At 36.0% G+C, this 17,530-nt stretch overlaps 1 protein-coding gene across 2 annotated transcripts in view; it reads left to right on the top strand.

Annotated features, from left to right (window-relative positions):
- The window catches only part of PRKAR2B (protein kinase cAMP-dependent type II regulatory subunit beta), an 83,224-nt gene extending 66,925 nt beyond the window's left edge, over positions 1-16,299 (top strand). For both annotated transcript variants that reach the window (XM_082763330.1, XM_082763329.1), the window contains 7 exons: positions 7,581-7,687; positions 8,529-8,682; positions 10,065-10,166; positions 11,321-11,395; positions 12,233-12,298; positions 12,455-12,593; positions 14,037-16,299. In XM_082763330.1, coding sequence (XP_082619456.1) covers positions 7,581-7,687; positions 8,529-8,682; positions 10,065-10,166; positions 11,321-11,395; positions 12,233-12,298; positions 12,455-12,593; positions 14,037-14,170 — 777 coding nt within the window. In that variant the 3' untranslated portion in view covers positions 14,171-16,299. The remainder of the gene's footprint in view (positions 1-7,580; positions 7,688-8,528; positions 8,683-10,064; positions 10,167-11,320; positions 11,396-12,232; positions 12,299-12,454; positions 12,594-14,036) is intronic.
- The last annotated feature ends 1,231 nt before the right edge of the window (positions 16,300-17,530 follow it).

The following is a 17,530-nucleotide window of genomic DNA, read 5'->3' as shown; positions in this document are numbered from 1 at the left end:
TTTCTAAACACATAACATTGTCTTAAGCCTGCATCTACCTGATAGCAGTGTTTAAATATTAGATAGGTAAACTTATGGACAAGTATTTATAAATATAAATATTTCACATTATGGCTCTGATGGAAAATGGAGCATAGTATAAAGGAGCATTAGGCTCTGGTACAATTCCCTAAGCAGCAATCTCTGCTTTAAAGACCAACTCCTATAAATCCCTTGTAAAGTTCCTTGAATTATCTTGGAACTTTCTTTAACTTTGTGGGTTGCCAAGGATGTGACTGGTCAGTTAATATCAGTTTAGCAAAGCACTCCTGAGTTTACTCCTTTAAATAAAAAACATTAAAAAACAAAACAAAACAAAAACAGTATTTTAGCATTTCTTTCACCTTTCTGGGGCTTAATCTCTTCCCATTTAGTTGGGGTCACTCTATAGCAGTTTTAGCTAGCGTGTAACAGTACTGAAAAAGTTCCTGGAAGAAGAATATGCATTGAAACGTGTGCAACAAGATGAGGGAAGGAGGTTTTCCAGGGTTCTTCAGCTACTTTTTAGAGAACTAAATCAGGAAAGAATCGAGAAATTCCAGGAGCAGAGCTGTAGGGATGGGTGAATTAAATGAGAGAAAGGTGCGTGTCCGTTTCTCTGTCCCCACACTATTATTCTAGCTGACATTAGTTTAACTTATTTCTCTTCTAAACATCTCTTCTGTTGTTCTTACCAGAAAGCCTCTTTCTACCAGACCACATTATTATTTATTGTTTATTAGTCTTTGTTGTGTGCCACACCACTGCCCAGAAATCCTAGCATTACTTTTGTTCTCCCAGGATTGCCACATTGTGCTAGACCGCTTGCTCTTCATGCATGCCCAAGGCATATTCCCACACCTTCTCCTTTGTTCTACTGAGACTGGAGGTAACTGGCAGTGGAGTCAGAAGCTGCACGCCTCTTTCTGTTAGGGTCCTCTTTTCGTCCTCTTTGTTTCGTGCCCTCTTTCCCCTTCCCCTTCACTTTGATTAAGCCAGCAAGGAGAAAAGAAGATGACCAGACGCCTTGGGCCATTACTGAGGATGAGCCCCAAGTTGCTGTTACTAGATTTTGTTTCTGTGCGTGCACCCAAGAGTTGTTTTATCACTGAGAGGAAGGGCAGCAGCTCATCTACTGGCCAACACAGCCTTCTACAAGTTACTCTTTTGGTTTTGTCTTTTAAGAGTAAACTTGGCTGATGCTGATTAACAACAAGCTATGTGGTTTGTCTGGTATAGGCTAGATATGGCCCATAGGCAGCAGTTTAATAAATAAAAAAAAAAAGCAACTGATGAATCAACCTATTATCAGAGTAACTGAGAGGCTGAAGGGACTGATACCATTGAAATTGTGCTGTACCCTTGCACTTTAAGTCTGAACCTTTTCTTTACCAAAAATCCACAAACAATTTTAGATCTCTTTTGTTTCAGATAAATTTTATTTTGGACATCTTTGCCCTGCTAATGCTTGTAGAGAATATTTCAAATATGATCTGACCCTTAAAAGGTAATCAATTATACATATTCTCCATAAATATGCAAGAGCAATTTCTGGGCATATTGCCACTCATTCACCTGGGGAATTATTATAAGAGAGCACAAATAATGATTAATCAATTAGAATTGATTAAGTCAAGGGAGGATGAAAGCAAGCATAATGTGGCCATGTTTTATGAATAGTGGACTCTTATGCTTAAGGCCAAAGCACTCATCGAAAAGTGCCACTAACCAAAGGTTCTCATAATACTTTTGCATTCTTATTTTTTTGGTGAAAAATTAGGACTACAGATGTTGGAGCAATTAAAGCGAGTATGTATATATGAGTGAGAGAGCCCAGAATGCCTGAACACGTTAATAATCTGCTTTCATAGGTGGCACAAAGCTTTTTGCAAACTAATGGGTTCCCAAACAAATAGAATTGCTTTTAACCCTCTCTTTTTTCCCTAAGACAAAGTTAACATTCACATTGTATCTGGTGAACAGGGAGTCTCTCCACCTGGCCTATGATCAGTTATTGAAGATGTTCTATAACAGAACTGCCTTCATCATAAGGTGCCTTCATCATAAAGATTTTGAAACTGCTGCAACTTGGTATTACCTCTGCTTTTTTAATTATTTTTTTAAGCAAACTGCTAAAAAGAGTAAGCCAACTTACTCAGAGGGACTAGTTACAAAATATAAGAAGTGTAACTGGGCCTAACTTGATGGGCATATGTGGGATATGTCACAGGCAGAATATAACAACTATATATTAATGTATATGTTATATATTAAATATAACTATGCAGAAGAAGTTTAGGGTAAACTCTTAAGGAAAACACTGATTACTCAAAAATATTTATCATACATCTAAATATAAATTATATAATTATTTGGTAGTGAAGAAATAAATGCCTTTTGATTAGTTTACAAGTAGATATCACACAAGGGAGCTAAATATTTTTAGGTAGATCAATGGTGCTGCTAACATTTATATCAGAGTTCCAGGGGAGTATATGTACATGGTTTTTGTTCTGCAAAACAAACATGTAGAGCTGGAGACATGAATTCTGTAATTTACTCTTCATCTCCAAGATCCTGGCTTATTGATTTATTGTTGGTTTTTTTTGTGTTGTTTTGTGTTTGTTTGTTTTTTTTTATTCTCATGGTTTCACTGCCCATGTTTTGCTGAATTATTCTGTCTCTTTTTTTCTCCCTATTCTGGTACTCTGTCTGTTTCACTGCATTTGTCATCCTGATTTTCAGTGGTGCTCATGTCCTACTTTCCATTTTATCCGCAAAGCCTTGATTGATTCGGAATTGGTGGCACTTTCTCAGACAGCAAGAATTTGTATCAGCAATTCAAACATCGATGCTCCTTGGAAGCCTCAGAGTTTAAGAGCTCTTGAAATGAGTGTGGAAAACTTTGTTCTTTTCCCTCTACAAAATAGCTCACAGTAAATCTGTAAGCTGATATTCAGCAGACACACATCTGGCACAGTGGTAGCAAATCACTTGGTAGTTTGGCAGTTAAAAGCTATTGGCATTTGGAAAGGACGTGTTGTGGTCAGTCAGCTCTTCAGACTGAATCAAAAGCTCTTTTTCAAGGGCACCCTGATGACTGGATGAAGTTTAAGTTGTGCTCAATGTCCATTATCTAACTGATATTTTTTTTCAAGGAATTGTATTGAGATGTAATTGTCATATTTGTTTTCTTGACTTTGAAGAAGTTGAGGCTAAAATACAATTTCTGAATAATGTAACATTCATCTGAAGGACAATAGTTACTTTATGTGATGCAAAATGAAAGTCAGGAGATGCAGGAGTGATTATTTGTATTTTTTCACATGATCTGGCAAGAAGGGTGGAACCGGACACTGTTGCAGGAGGATTTCCTTAGTAAACCAGTTATCATGGTTTTGTTCTTCTGAGTCTCATGACATGTCTTGTGTTAGCAACTGATTTTAATTGTCACACATTTTTTTTTACATTTCAGATATGAAAATACAATACATCGGGCTTACACACATTATTTTTGCACGGGTGTCACTACAAGCCTAGATTCATAAAGGTACTTGGTACCTAACTTTCACTTTAGGCACAGTAAAATAATTCCTAACTCTGAGAGATTCATAAAACCTCTGCTTAGGTGCTGTGAACCACTATGTGGTTCAAAGGGACCATGATGATTACCAGTCATGTTTTTGACATTAAAATTTGGCTTTTATGCTAGAGTCTCATGTAGCCACCATGGGAAAAAAGAGAAGAGGAGGCAATTACTTTTTGCCACAGGTGTAGTGTTTAGGGTACTTTGACACATGAAGACTGTCAGAGAGCATCAGGCTCCTGTTGAAATGTTGCTGAAGAGCACCTCTGTAACTGCCAGTGAGGAGAGCTCCCTGGAGCACAGTAAAGAGGATAAACTAGCAGAGACATTACAATTGGGGCAGTTTGTGTAGATGGGAGCTTGAAGGCGGCCTGGAAACAGTGCATGAGAGAATGTGGGACTGTTAGTGCAATAACCATGATGATGAGCCACAGGCAGTGCTCCCCAGCACCAGCTGGACCAGTCAACCATAGCACATCAGAAGTTTCAACCCAGATCCAGAGGTAGGATACAGCCATCTGTGTCTTGGGCTCCTGAGAGTGTCTAGCATCTCTCCTGAAGGCTGGGGGGCGATGTGGGAGATGTGCTGCGGTCAGAGTGAGGAGCTGCCAGGTGGAGGATGCATAGCATCAGGCAGGACAGGAGCTTGACGGGATCTTTGAAAAGTCCACTGCAAAAATGAGAATACCTTTCTACAGCAGATGGAGGCACCAATCCGTTGACCAGACTTGTTCTCACTTGAAGATTCTTACTCTATAAGAGATTCTCTAGGTACTCAAACTTATCCTACAAAAGATCCAGATCAAGGATGATGGATGCAAAAACCATTAAGACTCATGCTGCTGCTCATCCATCAACAATGATACTGCCAACAATGATGTATGCTGGCTGATGCTGGTGAGGGAGCTGATGCTCCTTGACATTCCTCTTTCCAAATGGTTAGGGACCCAAGGGAACGGCATGGAGCTGGGACAGGGGAGGGTCAGGCTGGGGGTTAGGGAAAGGTTCTGCACCCAGAGGGTGGTCAGGCACTGGGACAGGCTCCCCAGGGCAGTGGGCATGGCACCAAGCTGCCGAGTTCAAGTGTTTGGACAACGCTCTCAGACACATGGTTTGATTTTTGGGTGGTCCTCTGTGAGCCAGGAGTTGGACTCGATGATCCTTTTGGGTCGCTTCCAACTTGGGATATCATACGGTGGTTATGATTTTAAATCCACACCTGAAAGCAAGGATGATGGAAACAGTAACTATGGCTTGTTTAGTAAATCGTTTTGTGAAATTGTTAGAATAATGACACTGTCTTTCTAACAATTGAGCTTAATGACTTTTAGACAGAAAGGCAATAACTACTGCCTTTCAAAAGGGAAAAAAAAAAATCTTTATAAAGAGTATCTTGGTACCTGACCTTGGTTTGTATTGTGAATGCATCTTTCAGAAAACCTGATTTCTTACTCAGCCTCTTCATTCTTAAGGAAGTTAAAGTATTTTCTCTTTCACAAAGGATGGTGTTAAAAGTGTACTTTCATGGCAACAACACAAGATCCCCATAACTTTCCCCAGAATGTTCTTTTTTCAACATTTACATGCTTCATTATTCAGAATGCTGCTATTAATCAGGGTATTTAAATAAATATTAGAGAGAATAAAATTTCACATACTTTAAACTTTGGTTTTGGCACTTTATATTCGTAGAGTATATCATCCTTAAGATAAAGAGATATTTTGTTATGTTTGAATAAGCTGTATTAAGACAATGAAATTCTAGCAGAAGTCACAGCTCACACAACACACATGTTCAATACTTCCGTTTCTCTATAAATCTTATTTCTATTACAATTTTATCGTTTCAATAAAGTATCATTCTTTGAATATGGATTACCAGATTGACACAGCATTACACATAACAGATATAAACATTTCAATAAAAAAAAACTCCTGGTTTTATTTTATAAGTTATCTCATAAACCAGAACTGCTTTTAAAAAGTAATGCATTCAGACTGGGCCATTTTACAAAATACTGGAATTAATTTTGCATATGATAACAGATCTACTTTTTAATTTTGAAATTACCCAGCTTTATCCTTTCAGAGCAGCTATGGAGAGTGCCAGTAAGCTGAGCCTCAGTTTGGCAGGGAATCAAAAGGATTCACATAGAAGCAAGCTAGGCAAGCAGCTTTTGTGACTCTTACGGTGAGAGTAAGAACCATATGCCTGGTTTGGCTGTTGCACTCTGCTCTATCATTATTCTACGTAGAAAGTTTTAGGGTTAGGTCCAGTTGTCTTTAAGTTAGTTGCAGTTTACCGAGAAACTTAAAATGTGTGTTGTACTTCAGCATATAATAAGCAGTTATTTTAGCTCTCAAATGTATTAACTTCAAGTGGTTAGAACAGTTTTTAAAGGGGAGTTGTATTTGTGAATTCTACTTCGCTGTCTAAAATGTCATAGATTTACCTACCAGAAAAATCATTAGTTTTGGTGAGCTTGGTTCATACTTACAAAACTGAAAATGTTCTTAGTACCAAGAAAGGTACTAAGTAGAGACACAGTTAAAAAGATTTCTTTCTGGCCTAGGTATATTGCATGATGTCTTACTATAGTTTACCATGATCTGCACTGAGGATGGATGCTGCCCATCTGTTGTTCTTTGTGCCCACACACAATAAATTCATTCTGTAAAGTAAAATTGTATTTGGCTGCTTCCATTTTTAAATAGGATCTGATAATGCAGTGCTACTGATATTTTTAAAAGCGTTGTGTACGTGAAGAAATTCAATAGATTAAAGATGGAATTAATTCCATCTAACCTTATCTATCTAAAACTTAAGTATCTAACTTGGAGGTATAGTAGCTCTCTCTATCATTGATGGGAAGAAGAAGGGACCTCTAGAGAATGATTCTGAGGTATATGGTATGGTTATCTCTGCCCATGGACTGCAGAAGGGCTCTAGAGGACTGACTTTGGCTGGTTTTGTTTGGAAAGGTAAATGGCATTTTGCAGTGGTTGGAAATGCTAAGAAAAGAAGCATTGTGAAATGCATGAGGATCTCAATCTACAGGCTTTTCCATATTGTGTTTTTCAGTAGAATCTGTTTGTTCCAGTGCAATACATACTTAATAAGCTTCAAAAAGTAGATGATAATTTTGTGCTTGTTCTCAGTGTTTTAAGTATACTGCTGAATAAACTGACAATAAAACATGATTTATTATGTTACCTTTTAGGATTCATATCAGTTTACAGAAGAGTTGCATTTGTTGGTTGTTTTTGTGTTGTTTTTTTTTTTTTTTTTTTTTTTTTACACGAATAATTAAGCTCTAGCAGGTTTACAACATACAAGACAAATTCTATAATTAGTGGTTTGTTTTTGTTAACAGACAGTCATAATTCAGAAGGTGACATTTTGTGAATCTGTTACCATTTCCCTCTAGACATTCATATTCCATTCAGTTTAATAAAGTATTTTTATAACCATGTGTATATTCCTCCTTCCCAACAAGTCTAGCATTTACTCAACCAAAGTGCTGCAGGTGTTGTATAATTTAGATTTTCAAAATACTTCGCAATCATTTTGAAACTTTTGGTTCTAAAAAATATTTCTAAAGGCAAAACCAGGTAAGTGTATTGCTTGCAATAAGGGACAAAAATACGTAATTGTGAAAGGTGAAGTTCTGTTTCTGTGAAAGGTGAAACCACCTTTGGATGCTCATGAGCAATTTATTTCACAGTTAAGATCTGTGTTGTCGTTAGAGATAAGAAAGGAAGATGGGATCTGAACACTGGAAGAAGAAAAAGCTAACTCTAAATAGTAAATAAAAATTATCTTCCTGGTTGATCCACACATTTCTGTAGCATGAACATTTCTGTGTCCCTAAGTATTTTCTGCATATTTGGGAGGTGGAGCAGTTAGTTAATTTGAAGAGTAAGATTTTGAAAGCAGATAACAATTACTTGTCTTTTTCCATGTTCTTTTAAACAGGAGCAGATGTCTCAGGTGTTGGATGCAATGTTTGAAAAGCTGGTTGAAGGAGGGGAACATGTCATTGATCAAGGGGATGATGGTGACAACTTCTACGTCATTGATAGGTGAATGCTGTCTTATAGCACAAAGCATTATGCAGAAAGTCTGCTGAAAAAGATCTGTTTCTCTATGTACTTGTACTTGATTCTTACTCATTTGCATGGAAGAAAGAAAACAGAACAAATGTGATCCAGCAGAACAGTATCTGAGCTTTGGAAAGTGGTGTTTGGAACTTATTCACATGATTTATCAACACGTACTATAGAGATACTCAGCGCTGAATAAAGCAATAGCTAAGCATCGGTCAGTGAGGGTAACTGTGTCATGTTTTACAAGATACCAGATTTTGTTGCTTTCCCAAAACAAAAAGAGTTATTAGTTTGTATCACACAATCTCTTTATATCAGAATCTTACATTGTTTTTCACATGTATTCGTTGTGTCCTGATCTCTTCTAATTATTACCTTATAAACTACTATTTTGAAAGTTAAATAAATGGTATTATTCCTTTAATGGTCATATCATAGCAATATGTTACATTTGCATGTAGTATGGTTAAAATGTAATTAAGAAACATGAATACTGTGTTTGATCTTCATTTTTAATGAATACAATTCTGGTGATCAATAGATCACAGTAAAACTAGTCTATTTCTACAAAGAGTTACTGTCAAAACTAGTAACCTTATCCTTCCCTTTAAAGAGGAACTACTGTTATTACTTACTGAAGTGATTGAGATGTTTCTGCAAGGTGCTTAATATAATTCAGGCAAGCAAAATTATATTTGCCTGTGTTTCAAATGCTTTTTTTTTTTTTTTTTTTGAATTCATATAAAAATATAGTGAGAGTACTTAGCAAAGAACAGACCTCAATTCTACTCACTGTGTCTATATATTTTATTAACAGAGGGACATACGATATTTATGTAAAATGTGATGGCGTTGGGAGGTGTGTTGGCACCTATGATAACCGAGGAAGTTTTGGTGAGTTGGCCTTAATGTACAATACACCCAGAGCAGCTACAATTATAGCTACCTCTCCTGGTGCCATCTGGGGTTTGGTAAGTGAAATGCTTGTGTAATGTATTATTCATTTGTTTTAAATATATTATATAAATTGCACTGATATGCTACCACAGCATCAAAAAAAAGATTCTAGAAAGTTTTAATATTAAAACTTCTGAGAACTCCTGACACTGTCTTTTTCCAGAAACTGCAGAAGCAAACCTGAGGCTCAAGAAAACACTGAGTTGATTTTTTTGTTTGTTTGTTTTTAAAAATCTTGTTTTATTCTATTTTGATGGTAATTTCCCAAGTTACAAAATGGTTTCCCACATCTTGATAGGAAATGTCTTTGATTTCAGAGTAAAATTAAAATACAAATATTATTTATTTATCAGTGTTACAGTATTTGGATTTTGTCCACAGTAAAAGAACGTACAAAAAGAGTAAAATTTGGTTAGTCATTCTTCAAGACTTGTGTGTCAATTTAATGATTGTTCCCAAAACATCATTTTCCCATTGAAGCAAAATGTATATTTATTCATGCAAAATTTATTTTATTTCTTTTTTAATTTGTATGGCTCCTGGGATCATTGCAGAGTTTAGGACACTAAGAGAATAGCTTTAAATTGGACTAAGTTGTGTTGGCCAGCAATACTCACCTGTTGCACTGAAGACTTGCAAAGTATTTCACCTCTCCAGGATGTAGTCACATGAAGTTAAGAGAAGAAAACAGCATACATGTAGTTTTCCATCTGTCCATTTCACTTCAATTGCTAAATACTAAGGCAGTTTAGAGCAGCAATGAGTCTTGTTCTACTGAAAAAGCAGAAAGTGGACTTATGTAATCTAAGACCCAGCCTCATGTATTTTGTATTCATAAAATAAACTCTTTGTTTACATATCAATATAAGTGGGACTTCAGGACGTCAAAGAAACTTTGTAAATTAAATATTTAAATATTGAGGACTTCTTAAAGACCTGAAATTGTTTGTAAACCGTCAAACACTAACTTGTTACACAGAGACTCATAAATACACAATTGACCCCCAAAAGGTTAGATATTTTTTTTCCTGTTTTGAATTATATGGTGTATATTTGGGATAGCTTTTGTTCACACCACTCTGTGCTCAACATGTAGGCAATCTGTATAAGCAGATCTGTCTACTGCCTATAAGTAAACTCTATATTCTGCCAAAAGGCAGAGAAGCTTTTCACAACCTGAATGAGATCAGGAGCTTAATTTTAGGAGCTCTCGAATGACCTCTAGAGGAGTCTCTCTTTCTCAGCTGACTGTAAGAAGAGTCTAGACAGCTAGTATTATGGCTAAATTGAGTGACTATAATTGGGTAATTTGAACATCTTCAGCCATTTCTAAAGCATTTTCTACCACGAATACATTTTCTGTTACTAAACTCTCTTCTTCTCTTTGTGTTTACAGGACAGGGTAACGTTCCGAAGAATCATTGTAAAAAATAATGCCAAAAAGAGAAGAATGTATGAAAATTTTATTGAGTCATTGCCATTCCTTAAATCATTAGAAGTAAGCTTCGTATTGCATTACTTTAATGCCTGTATCAGAGATAATTGATAAGATTCTGCTTCTGCAGTCTTAAAATATGGAATTAAAATTTTCTCAACAATAATATTTGGCATACCTTTTTTGAAAAGTATATAAAGACCATACGTTGAAAAAGTCTTTGAAAAGACCGTAATTTTTATATTTCTGAATTTTCATGATAAAGAACAGTTTTTAACATTGTATCAAAAATTGTATTTTTTTCTACTTTTACCTTCAATTTCTTGAGCTTAATTTTACTTGAAGTTAGAAAATAAAATTAAAGAATGGCTTAGGGAATTTCAAAATATTTTCATTTAACAACTATAGTTTTACATGCATGCTTTTCTGACATAACTTAGATTTGGTGTATAGACTTCTTACAAAAATGGAAGCTCTGTCAACACATCTAGCTGTTAAAACTGTAGCACGCTCAGAAATGCTATTCAATAGCTCTTCCTTTTTTATTGATTATCAAAGCAGGAGAATAAAGATAGGCTGTTCTGTGTAAAGATTCATGAAAAGAAGTGTGCCCTTGTGAGGTCCCACCTGGAGTGCTGTATCCAAGTCTGGGGCCCCCAGCACAAGAAAGATGTGGAGCTGTTAGAGTGGGTCCAGAGGAGGGCCACAAGGTTGATCAAAGGGCTGGAGCACCCCTCCTATGAAGAAAGGCTGAGGGAGCTGGGATTGTTCAGCCTGGAGAAGAGAAGGCTGCAGGGTGACCTTATTGCAGCTTTTCAATATTTAAAGGGGGCTGATAAAAAAGATGGAAAACAACTTTTTGCTCAGGCAAATAATGACAGGACATGGGGGAATGGTTTTAAACTAAAAGAGGGTAGATTTAGATTAGATGTTAGCAGGACATTCTTCACTCAGAGGGTGGTGAGGCCCTGGCACAGGCTGCCCAGAGAAGCTGTGGATGCCCCATCCCTGGAGGTGTTCAAGGCCAGGCTGGATGGGGCTTTGGGCAACCTGGGCTGGTGGGAGGTGTCCCTGCCCATGGCAGGGGGTTGGAATGAGATGATCTTTAAGGTCCCTTCCAAACCAAACTATTCTATGATTCTATGAAGAATAAGAAGACTTTCTAAGTACAGTATTGTAATGTTAATATTTCTTATGTTTTCTTTTTGTAAATGAAGGTATCGGAGCGTTTGAAAGTGGTTGATGTGATTGGCACCAAAGTGTACAAAGATGGGGAACAAATCATTGCTCAGGTACAGTTGCTTGTTTCTTGGTTTAGTTCTTCTCTTCCAAGAGAGAACAATTGCCATAGTATTTATAGTTTAAAACCATGTACTGTTTACGTTGTTCTTTGTCAAAAGAAACAAAATGAATCTGGCATCTAATGTGATGGCCTGAATCTGGCAGAGGTGATACTATTTCATAAGCTAATTTTTTACTTACACAGTACTCTGAAAAACATCCCTTTTTGTCGGTATCAATAAACAAGTCAACATTTTTAGAAATTCTAACTACATAAAGGAATGATTATTTGCACTAAAGAGTACTAAAGACCTACTTTGTTTTTGTTCTATATGCTCTCAGACATAAAGCTTAATTTTTAGGTAGTCCTATATTGGGCCAGGAGTTGGACTCTGATGATTCTTGTGGGTCCCTTCCAACTCACGATATTCTGAGGAAAATTTTTGGGATAGGCTACTGAGATTGTCTCAACCAAAAATATTTATTGGGTATCAGATACAGCCCTTGGAGGCTTATTTATATTGGAAAAGTCCATAAGGGAAATTATTTGGAAGTTATGCAGAGATGGAGAAATGGGAATAAGGATCTTAAAATCTTTTTTTTTTTTTTCCCTGCTTTTTGTATAGGCTGTGTCTTTTAACGGAAAGGACTTACTATCAGTTCTGTATAGTTGTTTTGATTGTTTTGTGCCTTGAGTGTGGATTTTACATTAAAAGTGGTTTCTTTGGCAGTAGGTATGAAAAAGGTTAACTTCAAGGCACTGGCTGCCGATATTTTAATGTTGCCATGAAACTAAAATTAAATTTCACATTTCATTTACCCACTTCATTATTTTTTTTCTTCTACAGGGTGACATGGCTGATTCTTTCTTTATTGTTGAATCTGGGGAAGTAAGGATCATAATGACAAGGAAGGTAAAACATCCCTAAAACACACATAAATATATATATATATTGAAATCTTGATGTATTCTAAGTGTTACTGTTGTTAATTTTGCTTATACGACTTTGAATTAGGCAAATCTAGCACTCAATATCTCTCTCTCTTTCTTTTTCCCCTTCATATTTCAGGGTAAACCAGATGTAGAAGAGAATGGAGCAGTTGAAATAGCTCGATGCTCAAGAGGACAGTATTTTGGAGAACTTGCTCTTGTAACTAACAAACCACGAGCCGCTTCTGCATTTGCTCTTGGCACCGTAAAATGTTTAGGTATTGTTCAATAATATTTTATATCTAATATAAAATTTGATATGATTTATCTGATTTTTTTAATTGTGAACTCTGTCTTTCTTCAGAATTTAAGATTTAATTACTGTTACCCACATTAGACTTTTTAAGCACATCACCTATTACTATGCATTCCTATTTATCGTATTTATATGCAAAAATGATTTGTAATTAATAAGTGGTATAGAACACAAATTCTCCAACATTTTCCTATTACATGGAAGTAAAAATTGCTTCAAGATAGTGCAGAGTGCAGAGAGTATTGATGCAAGCTTTTTATAGCTGTCAGAGAAATCAGCCATGTAAAGAATTTCTTTTCTCAATGTACTATCACCCAAGAAACAACGTTGTGGTAAAACTTCTGTCCCGTTTTATCATCATGACTTAAGCTTTAAGAAATTCTTTGTCTTTACTAGCTGTTAATTTAATCATTCTGTCACACTGTAGCCTGCTTATAAACAACCTCTTCTCACCCATTACTTTTCATAGTTTAATGTTTAGTTTTTACATGTCTGCATCCAGATATGGGATGACTGTAAAGACAAATCTGGCTTCCTTGAAATGATGGTTTGATTACCAAGCCAGTAACCAAAAAGTTTCTTTCTTTCTTATGAAGTTGTTTTTTAAAATTCTTCTCTCCAAACACACCCAGATGAACAGGTAATAAAAATTAAAAATCATAGAGATAAAAGAATGAGAGGCAGTGGTGAGGCAGCGTCATCACTCAGCATTGGTGAGTCACTAAGGTCTCTGGCAGTTCCAGAATGTCAGAGATCTCAACTTTTCTCAGGAGCCAAGAGACTACAGGCCACCAGGTGGGAAGCTGATTGAAGTATGAGGTTTCCTCCCTGACCTGTTGGCTAGAACTACAGAGGATAACATTAAGTGATCAGGGAAGGAAAACATTCTGGTTAGCTAGAGCACATTGACATATGAATTGCTGTTTCCAACTTTTCCTATGCTGGCTGGGAAATATATATCTGTTAGTCTCTACTGTGAGTGCAAACAAGTGAAAAACAGCAGGGAAATATGCTAAGGTAGACCCCAAATGTAGCCAACAACTTCATCAAAGGATGCATTTTTTTAAATCTCAAGGGTCTTAAGACTGTGTTTTGTAGAGAAGTCCAGGCCCCTCCAGAGTTCTCTATGAGCTCTTGCATCGTACAAATCTTAATTCAAACATATTTTCAAAATGAGAAACCCAGTAAATTCTAAGTTCATTTATGAAGTATCAAGACAGCATTATGTTGGTTGGTCTTGTTTCTGGTATGGTAAGTGGTTCTCTTCTGTGTAAACAAAGTGTATGCCTCAGTGCTATCTTTCCTGTTACCACTGAAAATTTTACATTGGAATGTCATCTAAAATTGGTGCCAGCAACTGACAAGCAAATTTTGTTCTTTCTCTTTTTCTCCCCTTTTATCTTAGTCATGGATGTGCAGGCATTTGAAAGGCTTTTGGGACCTTGTATGGAAATTCTGAAAAGAAACATTGCAAACTATGAAGAGCAGCTAGTTGCTCTGTTTGGAACAAACATGGACATTGCTGATACCAGTGCATGAACTAAACATTGGAGCAACGAGATCTGTTATGATAATATAGCACAGTAGTGGTTAGTCCACTGAGAAATTGTCTCTCTTCCTATAGATGCCAAGCATTTTCTGTGATTTTAGGAGCGGGTTTGGGGGTATTTTTGGACTTATTACAGTGGAAATACTAGTAAACAAAATAGGAATTTAATAAATTGTGGGCTTGATTTTTGAAAGTGCTCAGCACTGATGGTTCCATCTGACATTAAGAAGACCTGCAGTGGCACAGCACCTTTGAAAATCAAGTCCTTTAATACAACATTTCCATAAAAAGTAGATTTCAAAAAAAACCCACGTGATGAACTTGTTCAACCAGCTTCTGTTCTTCAAAATGGTTACAATTTTTCTGGGAAGACTGTTAGTTTGAATGTGATATGTTGAAAGTATTAGTGCACACAAAGTGTTTATATGTATTAATACAGAAGATATACAGTAGATATTACTTTCTGACTATTACAGTTGTCATGATTTTATGTTGCATTTATCACGAGTGTAGTGAATCACAAGACTAATCGTAAGATAAAGCATGACAATGCATTTTGTGTAACGCTCATGACCCAAATCTGATTTTTAACATTTTGTAATGTGTCTTAAAGTCCTCTTTGTTTAATATGTCATGTTTCAGCACGACATTGTAATATCTTATGCAATTTAGAGGACTTGTATATTTTTGCAATAAACTGCATTTTTTATTAGTTACATGTATTCTGTACAGTCTAGAGTGAGAACAGCTGACAAATTAACCTTAATGCTTTAAAAGCAAAGGCATAGGTTGTTGTCATGTTCTGCCTAATCATGCATAACCTATATTGTTTTACTTCTCCCTTGTTTTATATTTATGCATTTTGTCTTCTCTATCTATGCTTGTTCTCTAGTTAGTTGTTTTTTTAGATCTCACCTTTTTTATCTGTTAAATCTTTTGCCTATTTCAATTGATCTCTGTATATCTCTCTTCTCGCAGTCTAATCTAAGCTATCAAAGACCAGATTCAATTACTGATGTGACTGATACTGAAAGCCATGCTAAACTAAGCTTGTTCTTGAAAAATCCTTATCAGCAAGTACAAAAGTATTATTGAATTTTAAAGATCAATAGTTTAAAAGCTTTGTACGAGTCTGGAAATTATGCTGCTGTTAAAGCTAACATGTCCTGCTTTCAAAACCTGTAGGTCGTCGTAAAATAATACCTTTTTAGCCATAATAGCATGGGATACCTTCTGAGACTGAGGAGAGAGACTATCATCTTAAATCCGAGCACAGGGCTCATTGCTTACAAAGGTCTGTGGCTGGAAATTTCAGGCACAGTCCAGTTTTAATACTGCTTACTGACCTATCTGTTGATGTCCGTGGAAAGCTAGTGCACATAATGGCAACTGGCAGTGGTTCTGCCAAAATGGTACTACAGGAACTGTAGGAAGGGAGGCTGCTTGAGCCCTGTTTTGAATACCTGAATGATAACATCTTTCCTTCTTAGATAATGACTTTTCTAATGCCATATATTTGTGTATGTTGATGTAATTATTACCCCATAGTTAGTGATACGTTCTGACAGTTTATATAATCATACCTGCATATGAAATTATGATTATATAATTATAATATATAATTTATATCATACAGTATGATGTAAATTATAAGGCAAATGATTAACAAAACAGAATCTGAGCAAAATTTACAAGTGTCATGTTTTTTTAACCTAGAAACCTGGTATGAATAATTACACATATAACTTGCCTTTGTACTTTTGATTTATGGAAAAAAGAGAAGCCTGTTATACTAGAAGGAAATATCAGGTAACCAAAATCTACACACCTGTCATTCTGTATGCTTAATCTCTAAAAGCTACCTATATTTTGCACTAGCTTAATGTGATTAAGAGAAATGCTAGAAATTACTTGTATGGCAGTAAACTACAATCAAGGCCATAAATGCCAGTCACGATATTTTCAATATTGTTGGTTATATTTAAAGTTTCCTTACAATAAACGACACTTTTATATATATAAATATATGTTTATTGATATTGTTGTGTTTTAATTCCATTATTATAAAGCTGCAAGTGAACTATTTATATTCATTTATTAAAACATTCCTAATTCTTAACACTCTCATGTCGATTTTCGTAAATGAAGTTATTCAGATACTCTAGCTACTCAGTAGAGACAAAATGTTGGTGTGGTATTTGTCATAGCTGCTTTGTATTTGATGATTTGTTTGTAGTTTATAGCTGGGAAGAAGATGTGGTAGTGGGGAGTGACAAATTTAAGATAATCAGACACTTTGGATGTTTTGGGTTGCAAAGTCTGGCTTACTGTTATGGCAATTTTATTGTGTTGCTCTTGGGGACTGGATGGTTTCTGGAATTTTCTTTGTTGGTGAATTACCAACAGTAATAAATTGTCACTTTGTAAGTTTTGTACAAATCCGTATATCCTTCATCAGTCAGCATTTGGGATTTCTTCTAGATCTAGTCATGTGCACACTTCAGACATGGCAGCCTGTCATAAATGTGATGTGTTCATCCTAAGAAGGGAATCATGGCAAGTCACTGATTTCTAATTATTTGGGTGTTTCAAAAAAACAAACAAACAAACAAACAAACAAACAAGAAAACAGTAGATAGTTCTCATAGTCTTGAGCAATGCCATTTTTACCTTATGAGAGTATCTATGTCCATGTTTAGATTACCTGAAACTCACAGTATTAAAGATTTTATCATCTTTGTTTGCAGTCAGGTTGCTTGGCGTCTGCATGTTAGTCTGCTCTCTCCTCTCTCCCGAACCTCCCCAGTGATTTGTAATTCTTCAGATGATTTAACCGAATTTGACAAAAGTTCTAAAGAGAAGAACCAACTAAATAAATGCTTCAATGAGTTTGTTGAAAATACACCCTGCTGGGTAAGGAGAAAAAAGCCTGAGAGAAATTCTGTATGAAAAAGGCAGTCACGGGCTCACATGTTGTTAAGCACAAGAGAATCCACAAGGCACTGAATGTTTATAAATGTCTTAGCCATGGGAAAAAAATTCCAACCACAGCCCTCAGTCAATCATAAGACAGAAACCCCGAGGAAACTAAGCTTCCTTGGTCCTAGTGCTGATGCCACTGCTTTTTAAATGTCATTTGTTTGTGCTTCGTGAGATTTTGTTTAAGTTCATCTGGGATAAAAGCTTGTGAAATTACTGCCTTCTACACCTCCTGTTTGAGGTCCAGAAGTGACTTATTGTAAAAGTCTTGGAGCAAAACTACAAGAAGAGCACAGTGAAACCACCTGCAACATAAGCTGTTGTCACGCCATCTTCTTTCCTTGTCTTGTCTTTGGTGTTCAGTGAAGATT

The sequence above is a fragment of the Aythya marila genome, assembly GCF_965140915.1.
Source record: "Aythya marila genome assembly, chromosome: 1".
NCBI classification, from domain to species: Eukaryota; Metazoa; Chordata; class Aves; order Anseriformes; family Anatidae; genus Aythya; species Aythya marila.
Note: the sequence above shows the minus strand (reverse complement) of the source record. Positions and strands in the feature narration are given on the sequence as shown.